This window comes from Mesocricetus auratus, unplaced genomic scaffold (genome assembly GCF_017639785.1).
Source record: "Mesocricetus auratus isolate SY011 unplaced genomic scaffold, BCM_Maur_2.0 Super-Scaffold_100033, whole genome shotgun sequence".
Classification (NCBI taxonomy): domain Eukaryota; kingdom Metazoa; phylum Chordata; class Mammalia; order Rodentia; family Cricetidae; genus Mesocricetus; species Mesocricetus auratus.
This window is the reverse complement of record NW_024429213.1, coordinates 11,231,945-11,259,603: the sequence shown is the minus strand read 5'-3', so window position 1 is coordinate 11,259,603 and position 27,659 is coordinate 11,231,945. Positions and strand designations below refer to the sequence as shown.

At 38.4% G+C, this 27,659-nt stretch overlaps 2 protein-coding genes across 5 annotated transcripts in view; one reads left to right on the top strand and one right to left on the bottom strand.

Annotated features, from left to right (window-relative positions):
* The window catches only part of Rpgr (retinitis pigmentosa GTPase regulator), a 56,396-nt gene extending 47,493 nt beyond the window's left edge, over window positions 1-8,903 (bottom strand). Inside the window, exons 1-5 of one of the 4 annotated variants that reach the window (XM_005080572.4) lie at window positions 8,658-8,903; window positions 5,098-5,223; window positions 4,291-4,383; window positions 2,541-2,603; window positions 1,488-1,646 (exon numbers count right to left, since the gene is read on the bottom strand). In XM_005080572.4, the coding sequence (XP_005080629.1) occupies window positions 1,488-1,646; window positions 2,541-2,603; window positions 4,291-4,383; window positions 5,098-5,223; window positions 8,658-8,799 (583 nt within the window). In that variant the 5' untranslated portion in view covers window positions 8,800-8,903. The remainder of the gene's footprint in view (window positions 1-1,487; window positions 1,647-2,540; window positions 2,604-4,290; window positions 4,384-5,097; window positions 5,224-8,657) is intronic. The other 3 variants (XM_013120873.3, XM_005080574.4, XM_013120871.3) reach the window with 3 other exon arrangements.
* The window catches only part of Otc (ornithine transcarbamylase), a 103,085-nt gene continuing 84,051 nt past the window's right edge, over window positions 8,626-27,659 (top strand). The window contains exons 1-2 of the mRNA XM_040733691.1: window positions 8,626-8,754; window positions 11,172-11,302. Of these exons, the coding sequence (XP_040589625.1) occupies window positions 11,202-11,302 (101 nt within the window). The 5' untranslated portion in view covers window positions 8,626-8,754; window positions 11,172-11,201. The remainder of the gene's footprint in view (window positions 8,755-11,171; window positions 11,303-27,659) is intronic.

The following is a 27,659-nucleotide window of genomic DNA, read 5'->3' as shown; positions in this document are numbered from 1 at the left end:
GCTCTATAAGGGTAAAGAGCAGAGAATGAGTAGTAGATGCCAAATCACTTTAGTTATGCTCATATTTTCATCTCAATAGTAAACACATGATAACATTTCCTACAGTCACTTTGTACCCTTTTAAGGTCTCCACACAGAAACGATTCCTCCCTCCAGGGAGTGCGCCTGCCACTGAATTGAGAGACAACAGAAAGCAACTACATGTCTCTGAATGAAAAGAGCAAGCTCCCAAATAAAAACTTGCTCTGGGGACAACATGGAAATGCTTCAAAGGAGTAAGAAAAAAAAAACCAAAACACACAATGAATCTCACTAATCTTTGTTTTTACTTTTGAATACCTGAAAATATAGCCTGCCTAGTTTCAGAGAATGAGACATATTAGCATACATCATCTTAAAAAACACATTCACTTATGTCCTTGCTGATAAGGTTTCAGTGTTGGGGATAGTTAAGCTTGTTTATTTCTATTTTTTGAAACAGCATCTTAACTGTGTAGCATAGGCTAGCCATGAACTTATGCCCATTATGGCTCTGACCTTGAAGTTAAAGAGATTAACAGTGCAACAATGCCCATCAACTTCTTTTTAAGAAATTTATCTTCAAGACAATTTAATAATACATCAAAAAGCTGGGCGTTAGTGGCGCACGCCTTTAATCCCAGCACTCAGGAGGCAGAGGCAGGCGGATCTCTGTGAGTAGGGCCAGGCTGGACTGACAGCCTCCAAAACAGAGAAACCCTGTCTCGTAAAACCAAAATAATAATAATAATAATAATAATAATAATAATAATAATACATCAAAATTAAAACTGAAAATGAAAACTGAAGGAGTGACATTGAATAATAAACTATATAGTTAAACAACACCAGATGTTGTTTTATCTCTCTCTACTTGGATGAAAGCTGTAAGCCAGTAGTTTCAGTGAGATCACATGGATCATGGCTCCAAGTTCTCATATCTACTTTTGAGAAGGAAGACAGAGCTATATAATACCCATTATAACCCACACTTTAACAACACACATCCCAGCCGCTTCTACCAATATTTCTCATACAAACTTCAGTTAAAGCCACAAGTGCACCATTCAGAATATACAGTGAAGATAACATTTAAGAATATTTAGATGGGGTGGTGATGGCACTTAAGAGACAGAGGCAGGAGGATCTCTGTAATTTTCAGGTCAGCCTGGTCTACAGAGTGAGATCCAGGACAGCCAGGACTGTACAACACAGTGAAACCCTGTCTCAGAAAACAAAAGAAAAACAAAAAGAAAAGAAAAGCTGAAAGAATAGCTAGCTAGCAGAGCTGAGAACTTATGTAGCAATCACGGGTATTTGTCTCTCACTCAAAATATGCATATAGACTCCAAGTTCCATTTTTAAAGCCTTCTGAAGCTCCACAGAATGCTAATACTATCACACATTTACTAAATTTGTATGACTTAAAAGAAACGTTGTGTCCAGACAGAAGCACAAAAAAGTCTTACCAGTTAATGCAGCTGATGTATTAGCCCCAGCAGAGAGCTGTTTGATGTTATCTTTAGATGTAAAGAAGAAAATTTGATGAAAAGTGTCTCTGTCATCAGTGTCACCAAGTCCTAACTGTCCTTCATTATTTCCTCCAGCTGCGTACACACTGCCTCTATCTGTACACATAAAAGAAATGTTAATTACCATACTGAAGTCACCCAGCTTTTGAGACATGCTGGCAAATAGCAGATACATCCTATATTAACAGAGAAAAGGGTATGAGCAAATGGGAGTGCAGTAGAGACAGCTAAGGTACAGAGGACATCTAGGAAACAAGAGTGATGGGGAGAACAGGGTGCAGGTAAGACTAGTAAATACGGCACTGCTAACTCTTCAGCAGCATGTGGTAAAAATGGCCTTCCCTCCACTGAACTGTCTTCAAAACTCTTAGAAACCAGCTGCTGGGGCTACAGTTTGGTAGGAACGAACCAGAAAGCAGAAATCGGCTACAGATATATGTGCTGGTCTGCTCCTTGACACTATTTTATTTCACTAACCTTCATCTACTCTTTGTCAATATACATTGCATTATTATTGTAACTGTATGAGAGGGACTGGAATCAGAATATTGCTAGCTTCAAGCGTTGTTCTTTTTAAAAATTGTTAGGACTATTGTGTATCTCCTTTGATTTTCTATATAAATTTAAGAATCACTTTAGGAACTTTTAGACACATTAGACTTCCTAATTAGATTTTGATTGAAACTGAGATGACTGCTACCCAAAGCATTTCCTGTGACTTCCATTCAAATTCTGTAGTAAAGAAGGAAGAGCAAGAAACAGGAGGAAGCAGGCCTAGGCGTGCTCCCAGGGAAAAGACCCTTAGCTACTTGGCATTTCTTTGTATATTTACAAAGGCAAAGGCATGCACTAAACACTTACATTGTTAAAACTCTATTCTAACCACCACCAAACTATCATGCCTAGTAATTTTACAAAGCCACAATTACTACTGAAGTCAGACATCAGTTCTCAAGGCTAGATAGAAATTACACAGAATGAATACTGTACCTGTTGAAACTAGGGTATGGTTCCTTCCACAGGCAGCCAGCTTCACTTTCTCAGGCTTAAGAGCTAGACATGAGAATATGACAATTACAATATTTTATGGATATGAAAATGATCAATAATCTATATCAAATGATGATTAACTGGTAGAACTGACATTTCTTTAGTGCACTGCAGGGGATGGGATCCAGGAATTTGAGCATGCTCAGCATGTACTCTGAAACCCCACAACTGAAACTGAAAACCTGGTATAAACCTGGTGACTCCAAATCAATGATCATAACTACTAACACAGACGTTTATCCAGAGTGCACTGTGCAGCATGAAAATCAGTGGAGTATGGTAAACAGTGAGTTGTTGGGTCAAAGGTAGGGTCAAGGCACCTAATTAAAAAATAAACTATTGGAAATTAATACATCAAGATCCAGTACATTCCGTTATGTTGCTTTTTACAAACTTTATTACCTAACCTGCCACAAGCTTCTAGGACACTCAATAAAACCCTAAAACTAATAATCATAGGCACACACATGGGTTGAAGTTGTTCATCTACAAATATACATATAACTATACATATGTATATAAACATATACTTATATATAATTATGTATATAACACTATGTAAATATATACATACATTAATACATATTATATGGTTTTCTAAGACAGGGTTTTCTTGTGTAGCCCCAGCTGTCCTGGAACTTGCTACATAGACCAGACTGGCCTCAAACTCATAAAGATCCACCTGCCTCTGACTACTGAGTGTTGGGATTAAAGGTGTGTGCCACCACGACCTGGCTTCATCTACATATTTTTAAGCACTTACAAATATCTCCTAATTAACTTTCAAAGCATCTGCACAGCTGGCTAAGAGTCTGCCTCCAGGATCTCACAGGCTATGATAATATCTATTAGGTATTTATAAGGTCATGGACACTGGGAATACCAAGTGTTTAGTAGTCTGTGCCCGATTAAATACCTTCTAATCATGTCTTATAACAATGCCTATAAATAGCATGGTTATGATAAAATCACACTAAAATTTTAAGTTGAAATATAAGTTTGGGCCGTGGAGCTAGAGAACAGTGTTCTTACCACATCCCCAGGACTCTCCACTACCTCGTTAATTTATTTAATGTTCATAAGCTACATCCAGAAGTTTTCAAATGACAGTGAGAAAGTTTTCTAGTGATATCATACATGTCATATACTTGAGACAATACTGATGTGAAATACCTTGCTCTGTTGTTATTATATGCGACCATTCATCAATCCCTAGTCTTAAGGCTTTGTTTAGGTCATTTCATTACTACTCTGCACTGTAGAATTTTAATAACCAATAACTACATATAACTAAGATGAGACAGAACTCCAAATCACAATGCATTATAAAGCCTGATTTCCATATATATGCACATAAATATAAAAAATAGTAGTAATATTTAAGCCACTTTCCAAACAATCAATTGTTTGGAAGTCAAATTCGATACTAAAGGATCATTATTTCCTTTGTGATCCTTGGGTTTTGAGTCAAAGAGACTTTTGGACTCCACCATAAAAGTATTTCTGAGTTTCCCATAAAGAACAAGAGTAGGTATTAATAATATTCTAATAAGGTCAAATCTTATAAGGTAAAATATTAAAGACTTTTTAAGATATTAAAGAGCCAAAGAATCAGTACTAAAGTTATTTAATGTCATCTGGAAAATATTAAAAAGAATATAAATAACATAAAGAAGAAAAGGCTCCAAACCTTTGATGCATGTTGGTTTGCTGATAGCTGACTTTGATCCTAATCCTAACTGACCCCAGTTGTTACTGCCAAACATGTAAAGTTTATTGTTTCCTAGTGGGAGGGAAAAAGAAGCAACAAATTAAAGCAATCCTCACATAGATAACAGTAGATGAAAGAACCACAAGGAAATAAAAGACATACATTTTAAAAATACCAAAGAACCAAAAATAGGAGTGGGTTACCTTTTCTGTCCATGTATGGACACATTCCATTCAGTGTAAAGAGTTTGTAAGATTCCATGTTTAACAATTTTTTATTGCAATGAAATAGATTTCAAAAATGTTTCACATGCAGAAAATCTTTTATGTATATTAAGGTAACTTAAAGTTGAAAAGACTCTTGAAACAATTTGAAAAGGATTCTCTGACAAATGTAAAGCCATTTTCTATACACTTCCAATATGTTCAACACATGAGAAAACCTGTTCTCTAAGTATATATAATAGCAGTAACATTTAAGTAGTTTTTTAAAAAGTAAAAGTACAGTAAAATGCAATGCTATAAGACCATCACTCCCTTTGGGGTTCCTGGGTTCCAAATCAATGACATTTTTTAGATATAAAACAAATATATTACAGGCAATAAAAATAGAAGCTTAAAATGTATCTTACTGTGTTCAAGCAGGTTACCTTGTCCTATGTATGAGATGATTCTATTAAGTGTAAAGAGTTCTAACATTAGGCAACAACAATTTTTGTTAAACATGACACACAATATTTTGGATTATCTGATAACTACTGTCTTCATTTAGGATTGTAATACTAACCTGTAACAATAGCAGTATGTTCATCGCCACATGAAAGACATATAGGTATGTCATTCTTAAACCAGAATTTGCTAGGAATATTTTCAGCAAATTTAGTTTTTCCAAATGTAAACACAGCGCCTGTGTCTGTAAATGTAAAAGAGTTTTCATCTCACAAATTGAACCATAATGCCTGTTATTAAAACACATTCCAGTAACATGCATATAAACCCCTTTCCCCCAGACAGCGTTGGCTCTGCTTAAACATTACTTAATAAGCCTTCCTTCTTGCACCTTAATTCAGTCCTATTCCTCATACTTCATTTAGTTTCATCTGTTAATTTGGGTATGTGTTACTCATTTAGTGGTATCAAGTAAATATATACAAAGACAAGGAAAGTCGTCATCCATTACTCATTGTTCTGCCTTCACTCACTCTGGCTAAGGCCTCATAGTCTGTTCCCTGACTAAGGATCTTTTGCCACACTCAGAAGCAAAATAGTATTGCAGATTTTTCCTTAGCATCACAGGAAATTTTTGTGGAGGACCTCTTTAAGTGAAATTTGGATTTTCTTTAGTTCTTCCAAGTAACTGCCAGTGTTTGCATTCAAGAAATGAATGCTACTACAGATACCAAACTCTACTGATAATGCCAGTTGACTGTCCATTAAAACTAGGGGCAGAGCAGAAATAAACATTATTTACATACTGTCTTACTTGCACCATAGGAAGCCATATAAGGCTTTAAAAGTCAATTATGCACTACACAGCAATCTCTCAAATCATTACCGAAATGTTTATTGATGGGTATTTTATTTTCTCAACTATATTACTGATAGTGTAGTTCTCCTTGCTACTTATGCCTACTGCACCAGGTGTTCCTCTAATAAATATCAGTTACATTGAAGTTTGTTCTAATTTTCACACAGAAAAGTTCCATACTACACTATTCGTGACTGTTTGTATGTCACTATAATGGTGGATAGGAAGCCCAACACAGATCTCAATACTTTCAGGTTTTAACAAATGGAAACACGTCAACCTTTCCTATTCCTACTGAGGAGACATGAAACTTCAATTTATGGGTCAGGTCATGGAAGTGGATGCTGAGATGTAACATTCTGAAGTTGTCATTACTTGATTTGGGGAGCATTCACCAACTGCTTTTTTAACCAGCACCATTTCCAACAGACTAAAAATCCGCTAACAGTTCCCAGTAACTATTTGCACACACACACACACACACAGAGAGAGAGAGAGACAGACAGAGACAGAGACAGAGAAAGAGAGAGACAGAGAGACAGACAGACAGACAGACAGACAGAGAGAGAGAGACAGAGAGGGGGGGGTCACCATTTTAAAAAGATTAAAAATCCATTAACACTTCCCAGTAACTATTTACATACACACAAACACACAGCACCATATTCAATACTAAAAATCCATTAACAGTTCCTAGTTCTCAGTAACTACTCACTCTCTCTCTCACACACACACACACACACACACACACACACACAAACACACACAGAGCACCATTTTCAAAAGACTAAAAAAATCCACTAAAACTTCCCAGTATCTATTTACACACACACACACACACACACACACACACACACACACAGAACCATTTTCAAAAGACTAAAAAATCTATTATCATCTCCCAGTAATTTTTTCAAGACTAAAAAAATCTATTAATACTTCCCACTAACTATTTACACACAGACATTTATACACATATACACATACACACACCACCATTTTCAACGCTAAAAATCCATTAACAGTTCCCAGTAACAATTTACACACACACATACACACACACACATCAACACCATTTTCAAAAGACCAAAAATCATTAACAGTTCTCAGTAACAATTTACACACACACATACATATACACACACAGCACCATTTTCAACATTAAAAATCCATTAACAGTTCCCAGTAACTATTTATACACACACACACACACATACCACCACCACCACCATTTTCAACGCTAAAAATCCATTAAAAGTTCCCAGTAACTGTTTACACACACACACACACACACACACACACAGCACCATTCTCAAAAGACTAAAAATCCATTAACAGTTCCCAGTAACTATTTATACACACACACACAGAGCACCATTTTCAACACTAAAAGTCCATCAACACTTCCCAGTAACTGTTTACACACACACACATACACACAGCACCATTCTCAAAAGACTAAAAATCCATTAAGTTTCCAGTAACTATTTACACACACACACACACACACACACACAGAGCACCATTCTCAAAAGACTAAAAATCCATTAACAGTTACCAGTAACTATTTATACACACACACACCACCACCACCACCACCATCACCATTTTCAACACTAAAAATCCATTAACACTTCCCAGTAACTGTTTACACACACACACACACACACACACACACACACAGCACCATTCTCAAAAGACTAAAAGTCTATTAACAGTTCCCAGTAACTACACACACACACACACACACACACACACACACACACACACACTGAAATAAAGACCCTGATTCTGGGAAATTTTCTAAGAAACCATAGTAGATGTGCAAGGGGCAATGCCACCTGTGAATAACTGCGAGGCAAACCAGTTCCAAACTGAGCCTTGGGAGGCCAGGACCTAGAAACGACTCAAGACTTCCCTACAAGGAATCTTTTAACTGTTGTATTCTGGCTCCCTAGAAAGCCTCTTCAGACACTCCCTAGTCACAGAACCAAACCTGGTGGTTCTGTTCTATTCTTTGGCTGGCTTCTAATGTCAAGCCTATTGTCAATTTCTTTATTTTCTTGTACCCTCACTAAGGTATGAACTCCTGGAAGCATAAAATTAAATCCAATTTGAGGCAAGAACACGGCAGAAAGTGCAACACATATTTAAATGTATAATTCTGTTCTAATATTAGTGGTTATTTTTCACAGTGTTACTCGTGACTCATTATAATGCATGTGGAAACCAATTCCGTGCATTATGCCCACCATTTTAACAGATTATTTAATAGTTCTACCTTCCAAATGGTTGTAGCAAGTGTTGTTTCAGAAAATGTCTACCTGTGCTACCCGGTACGGAAGCCATACTGGGTCATAATTTTAACATACGTCAAACTAGCGCTTAAGCGCTTATTGAAGGGTTTGTTTCTCCCTTTGTCCAGTTCGTTTTTTCCATCCATTTTTAAACTTTCCGTATCCACTCGTTTCAGCATCTAAGTGGGTCCTGGGGACATCCCATAAGCTTAAGTGTTAAGTAGAGACCTTGGGAAGCTTAGCGAGAGAATAATGGCGGCCACAGCCTCCGAGAAAAGTCATAGAACGCTTTACTAAAACCACATAGAGGGTCCTTCCCCCCTCGTTCCCTGCCCCTGCCTCCCGGTTCCAACCAAGCCATTTATTCGCAGAGGCAAGGCTAGAGCTGCTGTCTCGCTAAAGCGGCTCAGATTGCGGCCTGTACGACGACAGGGCCGGCCTGGAGGCGGGGCCTGGCCTCCCGCCCGCCCGCCCGCCCGCGGACCCTCCCTCCCGGCCAGCCGCAACGGAGGCGCGACTCACCTGGCACCAGCGACTCAGGCTCCGCCATGCCGAAAACCGTGAAGGGAATCTGTGCCTGCTTCGGAAAGACAGCAGGAGCGACTCTATTAGGCCTAAGGTACTGCCCTAGCTCCTGGGGCCCCCATGGCGACCCTCTTGGCATCGACCACTACCGCGCTCCCGGAAGTCAACAAACAGACGCTAGGGGCAACGGAGGCGGGACGTTGTGGCGCGGGGCGGGTCTAAAGGTGGTTGGAACGAGGGATGCGGAAGCTGCGCATCAATGCGGCGCAAGCGTAGATGTCCTGGTGGATGCTGTAGGTGGCCGCGCACCCTCTAGTGGTTGTGATAGGAAGAGCGGCCACGCCGCACACTGCGAGGTGTTGGGAGCACATCTACTTCCGAGAAGTTGGCCCTGCAGGGCCCTAGAGGGCATAGTGACAACATAGCTTCTGTGACACACGCCAACGTCAGCGCACAGCTTTGGCTACACAAGTAACAGTGATAATCTGCAACAGAGCTAGACACTAAAAGTTTTACATCTGAAATACCATTTCTATTCCCAGAAACAAAACTAGATACACACATTACAACTTTACTGAATAAATGAATGCTATTACAGTCATGTAATCTAGGTAACATCACTCCTGTTTGCAGATTTATGCCGATTACACGTGGGAAGGGAATCCCAGTTCAAGTAGCCAATCCTGAGGACTGAACAGGCTGCCTGTAGCTCCTACAGAAGGAAAAGGCCTAGATATATAAAATTTCCTGTTAAGTTATTATATTTTTCTGGCTAAACCTTGGTTTCTCATGCATAACACTTAGTCACAACAAAATACATACACACGCAAACAAAATTCTTCCGGGATAAGAAAATGTGTACACCTGTGGTAGTTTGGGTCTTAATCGAGTACATTTGGATTTAGGGCTCCCTGAATGACTTTACTACCTGCCACTTATGAAGGGCATTTTACTTAAAGAGTGAGGAATCAAATTTGGTCCTTTCTATACAAACTAAAATTGAGGGGGAGGTGCTAATAGCAAGCTGAACAAGGAACACTGACTTGGAACAGGAGTTTAAGAAAGACAAAAGCTTGTCTAATGAAAACATGGTAAGTGTAAGAAAAAGAAGAAAAATAATCTGAAAGGGTTTAGAACACTCAAAGACTCATGGGAGCTTGGTTCTCTCCAGGGCCTTGAAGAGGCAGACTCTAGGTGAGATGGCAGAGTTTGGGGCATGTTAAGGAATCTGAGTTTTTATCCTAAAGTCCATGAGAAAGCATGGAGGAATTTTAAGAAATGGAGTGATAAGACAAGATCAGTTAAATTTACTCTTGAAGTCATTCTGCCTGTCCTAGCTGTTTTCTGACAAGACATGTGAGCAGTGAGAGAGAATTAAAAGGTTATTGCAGATATTTAGGTACAAAAGTGTGCAGGCAGCTTGGAGTCCAGTGTTTTGGCACACAGCAAATATCGTCTGATTATCAACTCCTGGAAAAGGCTGAACTATTAAATAACTTCCACCACCACCAACAAAAAAGTAGCTTGCTTATTTTGAGGAGTACCTGATTGATGCTCATGTTATTTACAGGCTCATAACAATTGGAATGAGATAAAAATGAGAATATTTAAAGACTATTGTTGATTGTAATGTGATTTCATTTGCTTTTTAAAATAAGTTTTAGAAGATAATAAAGTAAAGGTTGGACAGAGCACTTATGCTGGTTCCAACATCAGTAACCAGGACAGGTGATGTCATTTCCAGAGATGGGAAGGACAAGTGCAATTAGGGCAGTGAGAGAATGGAGAAGATAGTGGGCTCTGCCCTTGAACACAGGACACCACTGTGGAGGTGCCGAGCCTACAGTTAGTGAGCAGAACTTCCAGATAGAGCCTCACATTTATGGAATGCCTAAATAAACATGATCATGGCAGTCTAGGGAACAGGAGAGAGAATGAAAAGGAAAAGCAAATGAAACTAAGATGGATCATGAAGAATGTCAAAGTATAATGTCCCAGCAACAAATACTTTTTAAAAAGTGACCAGAGAGACCATGCAGAATTATGTGCCAACAAAGGGGATGTAGTCAAATTGGGCACATAACGTGGACATATTAAGTAAGGTGAAACCTAAATATCATCTGAATTCGGCAATATATATATATGTATATATATATATATATTCTACCGTACGCATGATAGATTCTAATGCTTTATTTGATTTCTGAATTTTTGATAATAAAATATAATATAATAAGATAAAACAAAGCCAACATATTGGAATTGAACAAAAACCAACAAACAGAAGGAAAAGAGGCCAAGAAAAGGTGTGAGAAACAGAGAACAACTGGCTCATATACTCAGGAATCCCATAGAACACTAAATTATAAGCCATAATATATATGTGCAAGCCCTGGGAATGCTCCCTCAGTCTCTGTGTATTCACATGTGATTTGATCATGTTACTTTAGAGGGCCTTGTTTCCTAGGCATTCTTCATTCCCTCAGGCTCTTTCTGTTTTCTCTTCTTTAGGGTCCTTTGAACTCTGAAGTAGGCGATTTGATGGAGACATCCCATTTAGGGCTGAGTGTTCCAAGGTCTCTCCTTCTCTGCATATTGTATTTGTTCACATCTGCTACAAGAGGGAGCTTCTCTGGTAATGGGTAAGCAAGGCTTTGGTCTATGAGTATAAGGAGTCATTTTATCACTATGTTTTATTTTCTTTCTCTTTTTAAGACAAGTATTATTTGGTTTTCCCCAGGGTACCTGGTTTATCTGGTCTCAGATTCTCAGTCACACAGGAGTGTCCAATATGGGTTGCATCTCATGCAGTGGGCCTTAATTCAAATAATATACTGGTTGGTTACTCCTACAAGCTTTGTGCCACAATTACACTGGCCTATCTTGTAGGCTGGCACCATGGTGGATCAAAGGGTTAGTGGCTGGCTTGGAATTTATGTTTCTACTTTGGTAGAAGGGAGAGTACTTCCCTGTACCAAAAATATTAGAAATCAGGGGTAAAGGTTCTGTGTAGGCACCGAAGTGATGTCTCCATGTTCAATGTGTTGTGTGGGTGTTGTCTTCATCAGTGTGGCTTTGCTGTCCACTTAAGGAGAAGAACCTAGTTTGTTTGGGAGTTCCTATGGAAATTTGAGGTCAGTGATAGTGACACCTCGAGTACTTCTTTTATTATTTGGAATAATTTTAGCTATCCTAGGTTTTTTGTGTTTCTATATGAAGCCAAAATTTGTCCTTTCAAGATCTGTGAAGAATTGTGTTGAAATTTTGGTGGGAATTGCTTTGAATCTGTTCTTTTGGTAGGACAGCCATTTTTAACATATTAGTCCTATATATAATACTATACTATAATATATTATACATAATAGTATATTAATCATATACTGATCCTTGAACATTCAAGATCTTTCCATCTTCAAATACCTCCTTCAGTTCCTTCAATGTCTTAAATTTTTTATCATAGTATTTTACTTGCTTCATTAAAGTTACCCCAAGATAGCTTATATTATTTGCAGCTCTTTGAAAGGTGTTGTTTCCCCTATTTCTTCTTTCTCAGTCTGTTAGCCATTTGTATATAGAAGGGCTACTGATTTTTTTAGTTAATCCTGTATCCAGAAACTTTGTTGAAAGTGTTTACCAGCTGTAGGAGATTCCTGGTGGAATTTTTAGGGTCACTTATGTACATTTACTAGCTTATCATGGGCAAATAAAGATATTTTACTTCTTCCTTTCCAATTTACATTACCTTGACCTCTTTCAATTGTATTATTGCTCCAGGTAAGACATCAAGTACTATATTGAATAAGTATGAAGAGAGTAGACAGCCTTGTCTTCCTCCTGATTTTAGCGGAACTGCTTTGAGTTTCTCTCCATTGGAGCTGATAAGGGCTATGGGCTTCCTGTAAACTGTGTTTTTATGTTGAGGTGTGCCCCTTGTATGCCTAATCTCTTCAGGACTTTTATATCATCAAGGGCTTTTGGATTTTATCAAATGCCTTTTCTGCGTCTAATGAAGACGTGGTTTTGTCTTTCAGTCTGTTTATATGGTGAATTACATTTATAGGTTTATATACATTGATTAAACAATCCTTCATTTCTGAGATGAAGACTACTTGATCATGGTGGATGACCTTTTTGATGTGTTCTTGGATTCAGTTTCCAAGAATTTTACTGAGAATTTTTGCATCTGTGTTCTTAAGAGAAATTGGTCTATAATTATCTTTCTTTGTTCGGGTATCAAAGTTTGGGTATCAGAGTAACTATGGCCTCATAAAAAACTGGGCAATGTCCTTTATATTTTTATTTCATGTAATAATTTGAGGGGTGTTGCATTAACTCTTATTTGAAAGTCTGGTAGAATTCTGCACTAACACTGCTTGACCCTGGGCTTTTCTTGGTTGGGAGACTTTTAGTGATTGCTTCTATTTCACTAGGGGTTATAGATCTGTTTCTATTGCTTGTCTGATCTCTATTTAACTTTTAATTTTTCAACTTGGTGGAATAGATTATTTATAGAATGTCCTTAATATTCTCTTGATTTCCTTCATGTCTGTTATGTTCCTTCTCATTTCCATCTCTATTTTTGTTAATTCGTATATTCTCTCCCTGTCTTTTAGTTAATTTGGAAAAGACTGTCATTCGTATTGATTTCCTTAAATAACTAAATGTCTCTTTCATTGATTCTTTGTTTCTTGTTTTTATTTTATTGATTCAGCCATGAATCCGATATTTCTTGTCATCCAACCCACTTGGGTGTGAGTTCTCCCTTTGGTGCTAGGACTTTCAGGTGTGCTGTTTAATGGCTAGCATGAGATCTTGCCTAGTTTGTATGTAGGAACTTAGTGTTATGAACAATCTTCATTGTGTCACATATGGCTGGATATGTTGTCTGTTCATTTTCATTCAACTCTAGAAAGTCTTTCATTTCTTTCTTATTTTCTATCTTGACCTGTTTTTCATTGAGTAGAGAGTTGCTTAGTTTCCAGGAATTTGTAAGCTTTCTGTTGTTGTTGATATCTGGCTTTAATCAATGGTGGTCAGATAAAATGAAGGGTGTTATTTAAATTCTCTTGTATCTGTTGAGACTTGCTTTGTGTCTGAAAATGGGGTCAATTTTGGAGAAAGCTCTGTCAGGTGCAGAGAAAAAGGTATATTCTTTTGTGTTTTGGTGAAATGTCTTGTAAATATCTGTTAGGTCCATTTGGTTTATAACACCTGTTAGCTCAAATATTTCTCTGTTTAGTTTTTGACTTGGTGACCTGTCCATTGGTGAAAGTGGAGGTACTAAGGTCTCCCACTATCAGTGCGTGAGGGTCAATATGTCAAGTAAGCTGTAGCAGTGTTTCTTTTATGTACTTGGGTGCCCTTGTGTTTGGGACATAGATGTTAATAATTACAATGTGTTCTTGGTTAATTTTTCATTTGATTAATTTATAGTGTCCTTCCTGTCTCTTCTGATTAGTTTTGGATTGAAGTCTATTTTGTCAGATATTAAAATGGCTATACAAGCTTGTTTCTTAGGTCCCTTTATTTGGAATATCTTTTTCCAAGCCTTTATCTTGAACTGATGTTTAGCCTTGATGTTAATGTGTATTTCAGAAGGATGTGTCAGAAGGATGCATACTGTTTTTTGCATCCATATTGTAAGTCTTTGTCTTTTCATTGGGGAATTGAGATCATTATGGTTGAGAGTGTTTGCTGATTCCTGTCATTTTGCTAGTATGATGCTTTTTGTTGTTATTCTCTCTCTCTCTCAATATATATATATGTGTGTGTGTGTTAGTGTGTGTGTGTGTGTGTGTGTGTGTGTGCACGCATGCGCGCTGGCCTGGAATTACTTATTTATTGTGTTTTCTTGGGTTTAGTTAACCTCTTAGGTTGGAGTTTTCCTTCCAACAACTTCTGTAGGGCTGCATTTATAGACAGATATTGCTTCAATATGGTTCTCATTAAATGTCTTTTCTCTCTCATCTATTGTGATTGAAGTTTTTGCTGGATTTAGTAGTCTGGGGTCCCTTAGAATCTACAGAACACCTGCCCAGGCCCTTCTAGTTTTTAGGATAACTGTTGAAAAGTCAGGTGTTATTCTAGTAGGTCTGGCTTTTATATATTAGTTGCTCTTTTTTCCCTTGCAGTTTAAATATTCTTTTGTTGTTGTTATTATGTATGTCTAATGTTTTGATTGTTATGTGCCAAGGTGACTTTCTTTTCTAATCTAGTCTGTTTGGTGTTCTGGATGCTTCTTGCACTTGATAAGCATCTCCTTCTTTAGGATAAGGGATTTTTTTCTACCATTTTGTTGAAAATATTTTCTGTTGTTTTGATATGAGTTTCTCCCCTTCCTCTATTCATTCTTAGATTTGACCTTTTCATAGTGTCTCATATTTCTTGGATGTTTTATGCCATGATATTTTTTTTAGATTTAACATTTTTTTTGACTGAAGTAATCATTCCTTCTATCATGTCTACAGTGCATGAGGTTTTCTTGTATTATGTTGGTGAAGCTCTCTTTCTGAGGTATGTGTTTGAGCTCCTAAATGTTTCATTTCCAGCTTTTCTTCTATTTGGGTTTTCTTAATTGACTCTATTTCCACTTTCAAGTCTTCAATGGTTTTATTTATTTCCTCCCTCTTTGTGTTTTTATAGATTTCTTCATTTCCTCTTTACAGCACTCTATCATAATCTTAAAGGCTATTTTAATGTTTTTGTCTTGTGTGTCAGTTATGTTGCAAAATTCCAGGCCTACTGTCATAGGATTGCTGAGCTCTAGTGGATACATATTATCCCGGCTGTTCTTGATTGTGGGCTTTTTTGGTTATTTTTGGTTATTTTGTTTGTTTGTTTCGTTTTGCTGGAATCTAGGCACCTGGATTGGTATATTATAATTCTAGGTGTTGATAGCTGGTTGGATTTATTTGTTGGGTGGACATTTTGTTCCTTGGTTTCTGTTGCCCTCTCTGGTTCCTAGAAAAATGTGGTAGCTATATATTTCCTTGTAGGAAATTCTTCTAGGGTTCTTATAGGTGTGGCCTCTGGGTAAAATGTGTTTCTTAGTATTGGGAACTATCAGGAATATGGATGAGCTGGGACAGCAAGAGGAGGCCACAGGAAGGAGGAAAGCATGGTGTTTCAGCAGGATCTGCTAATTCCCTTGAAAATAGGAGTAGAGAGTAGCATGCTACAGAGTTGTGATTGGGACTGAGGGATTGGATATGGAGGAGAAGCTTGCCTGTCTACCTTTTTGCTAGTCTTCTTGCTTTTTCTGGCAGGATTGGCTGGTGGGTCCCCAGGGAATACCTGCCAGAGTTGGGGTTGACATAAAGCAGTGAGTCTGGGGAAAGGAAATTTGGAGGGGAAGTTATGTGTGATCCATTGTAGATTGATGGGGTGGGGAAAGGGCTGCTGCAACAGGTTGTCTCCTACAGAGCTGGGGATGAGACTGTGGGTTGGACTTAGAGGAATGGAGAGAAAGATGAAAGTCTGTAGTTGCCCTGCCTGCTTCCCTAGCTGGTGTGGTCTGCAGTTTCCTAGGGAGTTTCTGCTGGAGTTAGACCCTGGTATACAGCAATGAGTTGGGGTAGAGGAAGATCTGTGGGATCCACTGGAGATTGGGAGGGTTGGTGGAGAGGCTGCAGCAGTGGTCTGCTACAGAGCTAGGGATGAGACTAGAGGATTGGATTTGGAGGGGAGGAGGCAGAGGTGAAGACCTGCACTCAGCCTCCCAGCTTCCCTGGTCAGAGTGATTTCTGAAATTTTTAGCTGCACTCACATCTGTAAACTGAAAACTTACAGGTCCAAAACTATGGGATTTCATTTGTGAAAAAGACAGAGAAGTACATGGTGTCTTCAAAAATAGGGACTTCGACTTCTGTAATGTTTTGGGAATCTTATGAACAACCCTGACCAACCACCCAAAAGAGGGCTTCTTGTGTCTAATATTGTTAGATGGTCTTTGGCTCTTGGAAGGGAGGGAACTTTAGCAGACCAGATGAGAAATGTTCATTTAAATGTATGTATGTATGTGCATTTATATACAGACTTAAGGTAGATAATATGATTCTTTATGACTTTTTCAGACATCCTTATTGTTATTTTCCCCTCCTTCATCCTTCTTCTGTGTTTATCTCCCTCTGCATACCTAATTAGAGTCACCTTTTTTTCCATTTCATCACTGAGAATACTTGAACCCTGATATTCCCCCACTCTATTCCTCTCCCATCACCCTAACTGGAAATGATCCCTTTTAACTTCCATGTTTTCTGAAATTACTCTAGGATATGTACTTATTTCTGAAGATTTGGAGCTAGGAGCCTCAGATGAGAGAGACTATGCACCATTTGTATCTTTCTTGACCTTGGTTACCTTACTCAGTATGATCTTTTCTAGATCCATCCATCTACCTGCAAAGTTCATGATTTCATTTTCCTTATAAGTGAACAGTATTCAATAGTGTATAGGTGTCACACTTTCATTATCCATTCATTGCTTGAAGAACTTTAAGTTGTTTCCATTTCTTAGCTATTGCAAATAAAGCAACAATACAATTGCTGAACAAGAAGCTGTGGGATAGGATGTCAAGTTATTTGGGCATATACCAAAGTGTAGTATAGCTGGGTTGTACAGTAGGCTTATTTTTCAATGTGGAGAATTCTCCACACTGATTTCCAAAGTGGCTGCACCATTTTATCATCCAACCTACAATAAATGAAGGTTCTCTTTTCTCCATATTTCCTCTAGCACTTGTTTTGTTTATCTTTGCCATTCTGGCTGGGGTAACAAAAATCTCAATGTTGTTTTGATGTATGTTTTCCTTATTGATAGAAATAATGAGCACTTTTGGAGACATTTCTTTGTCTTTTTTCCCTTCTTTTGAGAACTCCCTATCTGAGTCCAGGCCCATTTTTGAATGCATTATTTTTTATTCTTCTGTATTTTAAAGTTATTTATATATTCTGAATATTAATCCTCTGTCAGGTGTATAGATGACAGAGATTCTCTCCCATTCTGTGGGATTTATGTTCACCTGGTTGATTGTTTTTTAGTGGTGAAAAAATATTTAGGCACTGACCCGAATGCCTCCTCCCTGAGGACTTACTTTCATGGTATCAGAAGGAGCCACACAAGTTTCCAAAGGATAGAAGCAACCAACAGACCTACGCAGCTATGACACTTATGAACCATCAAACCAACATGGCAACATAACATCAACGGTACAGTAGTGGCACATGCATGTACCCTGGTGGTAACTACCAGCTCTCTAATTGGACTTAAGACCTGCTCAACAAGAAGAAAGTCATGCTTGGTACTGGAAACCTAGCCAAATACCCAGGGCTAGTGGGAATTGGAGGAAAACGTATAGCCACCTCTTTACTAAACCAGCATAATCCTTAACTATATTTGAAATATTTGTCCGTATACCCACAGATAAGTATATCTTCTTCCCTCATTAAGGGAACTTCTCTTTGCAACAGATGGGTATCATGAAAGAAAACCACAACCAATCAAAATGCAGGGTTGTTGAGGCCAGCCCAAATGGATACATCTACAATATAACTCCTGTACCTAAGGTTCCAGGAACATTTTGGAAGAGGGGGAGAAAGACTGTAAGAGTTTAAAAAAAAAAACAGGACATTTGATGTGAGACTGTGTCTCCTAGTAATGTCAGAAGCTACACACATAAAGTCTCACCAACACACCTGCTTCAACATTAGTTGAAAAGGACAACAGTAGACATGCCAAAGTGAATGGGGAAAGCTCAGGAGGTCTCAACCCTAGATAAATAACTACAGGCAATTAAGGAATGCTTTATGTTGAAGAAATTGTCTTCCCCAGAGAATAGCACACCAATTGGTTACCCAATACCAAATGTACATCCATGAAAACATACATACAAGTAATATTGTATTTAGGAATATATAGATATAAATATAACATATGTGTACTGTAAAGAGAAGCTTTTCCTTTTGCTAGCCGCTTTGGTTTATCACCCGCCAGTCGCCTGGGCTCTGCAGCGTATCAGTCCCAAATAAACACACAGGAGGCTATATTAATTATGAAGCTGTTGGCCTTGCTTGTCTCTTACTGGCTAGCTCTGCCTTAAGTAATTACCCCATAATTGTTAATCTAAGTATGTCTCTTACCGGAGAATAGTTCCCGGCTTCCTACCCCTATGGCGTCACATGTCGACTCTTGTGTTCTCCTTCCCAGAATCCTCCTGGACTCCTAGCCCCACCTATCTAGATTCCTATTGGCCAGCAGTAATTTATTAACATATACACAGGACTTCCCCAACAGTGTACATAACAGCAATTAATGAAAAAAGAGGCCACAAATTTTCAAGAAAGTGGGGAGAGATACATAAGAGGGTTTGGATGGAGGATAGTGAAAGAGGAAATAAAGTCATTATATTATATTATAATTTTTAAAAAAGAAACAGAGAAGGTAGCTAGGAGTTAGTGAGCTACCACTTCAGAAGGAAAATCTTACACCTTTGTTTCTTTTCTATTAAATACAGTATTTATCCTTAACTTGAGTATAACTCCTGTAGTGATTTTTTAAACCATAATACAGACTCTGATCCCACATATCTAGGGTAGGCTCAAGGAATCTTCGAGTTAAAAAAGTCCCTAGTTGTTGCTTCTGGTCATACCATCATGGGGTGTGGAAAGGCATATGAAATTTTAACACAAGTAATAAAAACTCAGAGACAGATATTGGGGTTCAAGCTGAAGATCAGAAAAACAAAGCATCCAGCCACTAGCTCTTACCTCCACCTCAGTCTGAAAGGACTGCCTTGTCCTCAGTGTGGCTGGAGAATAAATCTCTAAGACTGACCTCTCTAGAGCTGGGATTAAAGGCATGGGATCCCAAGTTCTGAGATCTCCTTTGTATGAGCTATTTCTCTTTTAGATTGATTCATTCTAGTGTAACCATGGGTGGCCTTGAACTCACAGAGATCCATCTGCCTTTGACTCCTGATTCCTGGGATTAAAGGTGTGTGCTACCACTGTCCATCTTCTATAGATAACTAGTGTGGCAGGTGGGATTAAAGGTGTGTACCACCATTGCCTGGCTCTTACTGTAGCTAGCTTTGCATTTTGATCTCCAATAGCTTTATTAGATCTTAAATAATATATCACCACATGAACTAGTTTATAGAAACTAGAAAAGACTTTTTTGATAAGCTGATTGTTCATATTAACAGAGAAAGGATCTACGGTGAAGAAGAATATGTGTAGGACATCAAAGATCAATTGTAAAAAATGTAAAAAGATAAGAAATTTCTAAATGGGTAAAGAAAATTGCTTTTGCAGAGGTAAAAATCTAAATGACTAATAAAATCTGAAAAGGGTGTTCAATTTTACTTGAAACATGGGAAATGCAAAATAAATGATAAGATAAAATGTTAAATTCACAAAATATTACATAATAATGCACATAACTTTATGTGCTTTTGAGAGCCCATTTTAGGTAGTAATCTTTGCAGGAATGTTACTGGTGATTATTAGACTCATATTGGAAAATAATTCACAAAACTAAGCAAAATTGAATAGATAATTTGTCTACAAAGAGGCAGGAATGAAGAGCCTCATCATGGTATTTATCCTAGTTAAAAAATGTGGAACTAACCTGCTCCATTTAGATAAATGTCTTCCAAAGGCCCATATGGTAAGGCTCAGATGCCAGCTTTAAATACTAACAGGAGGTGGTGCAAACTTTAGGATGCAAGACATAGCGTCAAAAAGCTACTTTATTTGGAATGTGTCCTTGAAGGATTCTTGGTCCTTGGTCTCCTCCTGACTTCTTCTGGAGCAGTTTTCTTTGTCACAGGCTTCTACTATGGTGATACAAACCACCATTCATTGTCACAGGCCCACATGCAATAGAGTCAACCAGACATAGACCAATACATCTGAAACTATAAGTGAAAACAAACATTTCCCTCCATGTAAGCTTCTTATATTGGATATTTTGTCACAGTGGTGGAAAACTAACACACATAACCAATTTCTTCATCAGTAGAGGAATATTGATTGACTGTTTATTTGCATAGCAGAATATTAGAGAGCAGTTAAAATTAGTGAACTACCTTTCATCTGTGAACAGGAAGAGTTCTCAAAAATGTAATGTTCTATTAATAAATTTAAAAAATTATGCACATTATATGATATATAAAAATTATCTAAGTGGTTACAGAGACAACTCAGTGGTTAAGAGCACTTGCTGCTCTCCCAGAGGACTAGAGTTGTTTTAGTTAAGGTTATTATTACTTGATTAAACACCGCAACCAAATGTATCAAATGAGATAGGGAGTTTGTGAAAAACAAAACAAAACAAAACAAAAGTCGCCAGGTGTGGTGGCGCACGCCTTTACTTCCAGCACTTGGGAGGCAGAAGCAGGCGGATCTCTATGAGTTTAAGGCCAGCCTGGTCTACAGAGCGAGTTCCAGGACAGCCAGGGCTATATTGAGAGACCCTGTTTCTGCCTCCTGAGTGTTGGGATTAAAGGTGTGTGCCAGCACCACCCGGCATGATGTTAACTTTTAATGTGTGTGTTTATTTAAATAAGAAGTTGCGAAAGAGGTATAGAATATGAGATTAAATAGGATACCACAAGCAGATAAGAGGTGTTGAGAAAGAGGAGCAAGGGGGCAAAAGGTCACATGAGACAAAAATATGGGAAGGAGGATACTGATCCTGGGAGGCACACAGAGGGGCATGGGAAAGAAGGAAGGGTGTGGGGTATGGAAACTATTTTCTTTTGCAGAATGTCATAATGAAACCTTATTATTTGTAAGCAAATAATCTTTGTAAGAATGTTTTTAAAGCATATAGTTGTTAGAATAAAATTAAAGATGTCTAAATGACTTCAATAAAATAACAGAACAATTCAGTTTCTCTTTCTTTCCCCTTTCCTGTTTTCTTTGGTAGTGGGGATTGTGGTACAGAAAATGAAACCTAGGACCTGGCATAGACTTAGAAAATGCTGTGTCACCGAGTTGCTCCTCAGTCATCATTTAGCTCTCCATTTGGTGGAGAGTCTCACCATGTCAGCCAAGCAGGCCTTGAACTTGTAATCTTCGTACCTCAGCCCCCCAAGTAGCAGAGATTATGGGCTTGCACCACCTGGCATGATTTAATAAATATGTCCTAGGAACTATGAAATCACTTTATAGTGGTTAGTGATTTGTAAGTGATTCTATTAGAAAGTATTGGGCCATGATTCAGTCCTAGTTTTATTAGACACAGATGACTGGACTTCTCCCATTACACCATTCGCTAATAAAATAAAACAGTGAGATTTTTGCGGTACCTTGAGATTTCCTTACAGGCATAATTGATGTATCCAAATAAGACATTTACTGTCTTTTAGAAGATCACTCAGCTTAGCATTGCTTTGATTACTAAGAATTTTGCCTCTTTGTTTTAGACAGGTGCTAGAATATACGATATATTCTGATATGTTACCAAAAGCCACAGATATGGAGAATACTCAGTCTTCACATTTAAATACAATTAAAAGAACAGATTTAATTAAAGTTTAGATAACAAAGTTACTTTAAAGAATACTTTGAAGCTTGAGCTGATGGGCACTTAGAACATCATCAGGAAGAAACAAAAAATGATCATTGTGTTGGTTAGATTTTTGTCAACTTGACCCAAGCTTGGGTCATTCAAGAAGTGGGAATCACAAATGGGAAAATGCTTTCCTCTGACTGGACTGTAGGCAAGATTGTGGGACATTTTCTTCTTTTTTGTATTTCTTTTCTTTTTTTTTTTCTTTTTAAATTTAAATTTAGATTAGAAACAAGGTTGCTTCACAAGTCAGTTCCAGGTCCCTCTCTGTTACCCTCCCCTCCTCCCGTGCCCTCCCCCAACCCCCCCCCCCCCAATATCTCTCTCATTTCCCCAGGGAGGGTGAGGCCCTCCTTGGGGCTGTCCATAGTCTGTCATTTCGTCCAGGGCAGGGTCTAGACTCTCCGCCAAGAGTTCATGGTGAGAGTGCATCTCACATTGTTGGATGGGAGTCCAAAGTCCATGTGTATACTCGGGATAAATACTGATCTACTGCCCAAGGCTCAATAGTGGGTCTTGATCAGCGTGGGACATTTTCTTGATTAGTAATTGATGTGGGAGGGCCCAATCCACTGTGGGCAGTGCCCTTGTGGCAAATGGTCCTGGGTGAATGAGTAAGCAGGCTAAGCAAAAAGGAGCAAGGCAGTAATCAGAGTTCCTCTATGGTGTCTGCTGTGCTTCCTGACTGCAGGTTTTTGACCTGACTTCCCTTGATGAGGGAGTGTAATCATGATTTGTAAGCGAAGCAAACCCTTTTCTCCCCACATTTCTTTTGATTATGGTGTTTATCACGACACTAGAAAGCAAACTAGGATGATAAACATAACTAAATGTTCTATTATTTGCGTTCTTCTACCAAGAAAGATTGGCTTGTGCTCTTCCAGAGGAGTCGTTCACTCAATTTAGAGAATAAGCCTGATACAAGCCAGGCTTCAAACACATGATTTGTTTTTGTTTTTTTTTCTGCTTTAGTAGCAGGGGAAAGTTGTTTGTGCTCTATCTCTCATTTTTCATCTGTTTAATCTGGACTCTAACTTCCAACTTGCATGATTATGTGTTTTAAGATGAGAGGATGTGGATAAGTCTACAGTGTCTGCTTTCAGCAACCTCTTCACACATTCCTTCCCCTGTTGCTTGGTTTTCATTCCCATTTCTTGTGTCTCATGGCCTGTGTGATTTACATAACACAGCTTGCACACACTCCCATTCTCAAATGGAGGCAGCCCTGCAGTTAAACTTGATGCATCTAGATGGAGCCAGATTAATAGCTTTCTCATACTGCATCATTCCAAATACAGCAAAGCTTTTCTCTTTGACTGCAAAGAAAACTGGAGAGGAGGCAGCTGGAAAAACATGCATGCATTTTACATTTTGAAAGGCACTATAGGAATCGGGAGGGAGAACCTAATGGCTGTCAGACAATTAAAAATGAGTACCCCAACTGTAGACTAATGGTGTGTTTATGAACACACACTCTTATATATCAGCTATTAGTCATTGCCCTTTTAACTGAAAATCAGGCTTTTAAACTTTCTAAGTGTATTTTGAACTACTTTCATCTGTGCCTTTGTGTGATTAACATTTTTGTTAGCATATATATTCAGTGAAATGATACATTTCCTAAATGATACTTTCATCCAAGTACATGATATACTTTACCATATTCGTGTCCTATTATTTTATCCTGTCCCCTTCTTCTCCTATTGGTCATTAATGACTTTTGTCAAACAGGGTCCTTTAGATACCTTCAGTTTCATTTATAACCATTCACTAAAATTTTCACCTTTCATGTCAATTCTGAGGTATTATTCCTTCTTGATCCTCTTCTAGGATGAATCTGTTGTGTTTCCTCATGAGAATATTAACCAGAAGAGACACACTTGTATATCTGTCAGCCAAGTTTCCAACTAACTAATAGCAGTCTGTTATTAAGATAATTTGAGAAGCATTTACTTAGAAATAATTCATTTTAAAGGTGGTTAGAACAAACGGAACAAATGATGCGAGTACTCAGGGTTAACATCAGTGAGACTGTCACTCTGGTGTGGCCCCAAGCAATGAAGGAATAGAGAATTTGTTAAAACCCAAAAGAAGAGAGAGCCAGAGTGGCACTACCTTAAGAAAAACTGCATTTCTGTTGAGAATAAGCCAAACCAAGGTGTCAACATAAGGGTGGAAGAATGAATTAGAGTATGTAACTTCACTTCATTCCATCCCTCCATTCTCCCTGTATGACTCTAATGGCCAAGCCCAGCCAGAAGCTGGAATACATGATAATCTCTTGGTATAGCCCATGCGCATGTACTTCATAGACACTGTACCTACCACTTGAAGCTAGCAGCTGATATCCAGACTAAAGGAGAAGGCGGGACTCAGAAGAAAAGACAGATCTAACAGCCACCTAGCAGGCCCAACCTGGATAGGCTATCAGTGCTAGGTACAGCAATTGGTTTCAGCATGATGCCAATTTTATTGTCATTGTCCCTTTATATTTTGCTCACATTCTCAAGAGCAAAGTCCTGAGTGAGAACATCCATTTGGGTAAGTTAGTTCTCCTGCCTACATCTTTGTTGAGTAGTAGACACTATCAACAACCTTGGAATTCTCTGCTGGGAATCCATGTGCTTTCCTTCTTTCAACACTCATATTAAAAACCTCACATAACTGGAGATTTCTAGATATTAAAAAACATCTCAGGACTGGGACTACAACTCAGTGGTAAATTGCTTAAGTATGTACAAGGTACCAGGAATGATCTTCAGTGCAAGTAAATAAATGAAGTTCAGAAAGAATATTATGTCCCTTCCTTAAAAAGAAGGCTTCACAATTAAATGTCTTAAATCCTTAATCTACAACAGTTTAAAACAATAGAGAATACAGAGTGCCTGATTTTGTATTTGCAGTTTCAAGTTGTAATTCTCATTTCCTTCCTTCCTCCATTTCCTGTTTTCAAGAATGCCCCTCCACCTTAATCATTCTAGATCTTTATACAATAAGGCAGGGCTAGTTTACACATCCAGTTAGGAACCCAAATGTTGGGCAGTTGAAATACATATATGAGGTCAGGAGTAATGATTTCTAAACTTCAATGAACACACTTTCAATATAATATTGTGGGTTTTTTAGCCACCATTTCCACAAATATTTATAAAATGCTTATAGCTTTAAAATGCAATGTAACATTTTGTAAGAGCCAGGGTGGTTTATTTTGGAAATACATAGTAGTAATAACTAAGGCACACTGAAGGTTCCTCCATATGGTGTATCTTCTAGTGTCCATCCACAGGACCATCAACAGTCTTACTTATGAAAAGTTCATTCACATTCTTCTCAAAACATTCTTGCCCCTAGCCCTTAATTTCATTCCTTCCATCTTTTCACTTTTCTGGAACTATTAACTCATGATGGTGTCCTGACCCGCAGGACGTCAACCTGGAGCAAGAGACCTGAGGACCGGGCATGGGGACAAGAAACACGAAAGAAGGACCATAAGACAAGTATCTGATCAAGTGGCCAATTTTTATTTTTCTCAGGGCAGTTAATATACTTGGTAGAGCAGGAGAACAGGAGGGGGTGAGGGGTGAGAGGGTTGCTTTGCGCACTAGGTGTGAACGTAGCAGTGTATTGTTTAAGCACATAGAGCAGGATATTGGCAAGGTAAAAAGTTCAGGAGGGAGAGGTCTGGGTGGGTTAACGGCCATTGCCTAGGTGATGGTTAGGGTTGGCTGAGTTTGGACAAGCTTTCTGGGTCATGGTATTCCTGTGTTATACCTTTGTAGTTTCTCTTCTGAGTACCCCCAGAAGGCTCTTTTGTCAGGGCTATAGGCCAATTAGGTAAATATTTAGTCTTTAGAAAGTACAGGTTTGACTCCAAAGGGTCAAGGTACCTGAGGTGCTCCCAACATGACAGTATATGGATTAGTGCCCCAGATCATCTCTCCCTCCAAGAAAAATGTTCTGAGGGATGTTTTGTTCACTGCATCCTTTGCTTTACCCATGGCTTGGATTCATGATAGCTGCCCAATTCATGATTCATGAGGAATCTTGAGGTGGTAGTTCCACAGCAATCTAAAATTGCATTTCTCAATCTCGATCAAGTGTCTTCATTCTGTTTCCCTGTGTACACGTCCAGGGTTTTACAGAATAAACTAGAAAACTAGAAATGTGTTTGCTTTCTCTGACTTTTACCTTTGCTAATGTCACCTCCTCAGGGTCATGTTAAATCCAACATCCAATATGGAAGCGAAGTGGATGAAGAGAACTGGCTTCACATTGTGGGGTAACTCTCTCAGGAGAAATAATATCTTCAATCAGGGTAACAACAATTTCATCAGGCAAGATAGGAGAGATTTCTTCATCTGGCAAGGGACATCCAATGGGAATTAAGGATTCAGCCTTCATAGGACCTTCTCAGTCCTCTCATATATTTTTGTGTCAGTTTCTCAGCTTTCAGTCTCACCCTGTTAACACCACAATGTGCACTTCTGAAACCTGTCATGGCTGTGAATACCGCAGATATTATATCAGCACACTGGATCAAATTCTGAATTTATAGTTGGCCATTTCAGTTCTAATAAGGTAAATGACATTTTTAAAATATTAAGGTATTCATTGTAAAGAGCAGCCACCTCCTTAGCTGTCATACTATTCTTTCTGAGTTAAATACATGGCAGTCATTGCAGGTGACTATAGGCAATTGATAAGCTAATTTGTTGCTGTCTTTCTGAAGAGGGATATTACTGCCTGTCAGTCAATTCTGATTTTTATCAAGTTTTTCTGCATCTTAGTTTATGATAGCAGTTTCTGAATCAGAGTTCTTGAAAGAAAAGGATTTCGTAAGAAAACATCTGATAACTCAGAATTAACAGACAGCTGATGGAAGTGCTTGGGTGAAGATAGTAAACTGTGGAAGAAAAGCAAGAGCAACAGAAGCCTGGGTCTGGATAAAGTTGATGCCTTTGCATAATCTACAGGTATTGGTTTTGAATGCCAAGGCAAAGCCAGGCTAAGACCTCGACACAGTCAGCACTGCTTATTGTTAAGAATACAGTAAATCTCATCTCATCAGCATCTTTTCTTCAGTGGCCCAAGTGTTCAAAGTCCTAGTTGGGAGCATCCACTGGGTCCTCTGCACTTAGCCTGGCTTTGTAGGTTATAGACGGAAGCAAAACGATTCAGTAAGGCACACAATGGGGAACTACATGTGAGGTTCTGATGGTATGTATTAAAGACTCCTTTTATTTCTCAATCCATGGTGGAAGAGCTTTTATTAGGAACACCAAAGTTATTTTTTATTTCTCACTTTCTCCCTACCTTTTCAACTTTGGAGAATGTCACTGTACTTCTAATATGCCTGGAGAAGAGAATTGGATTAAGATATTCAGGATCCATCTGTTTAAAACACGATTACTGACATCTCCTGACTGT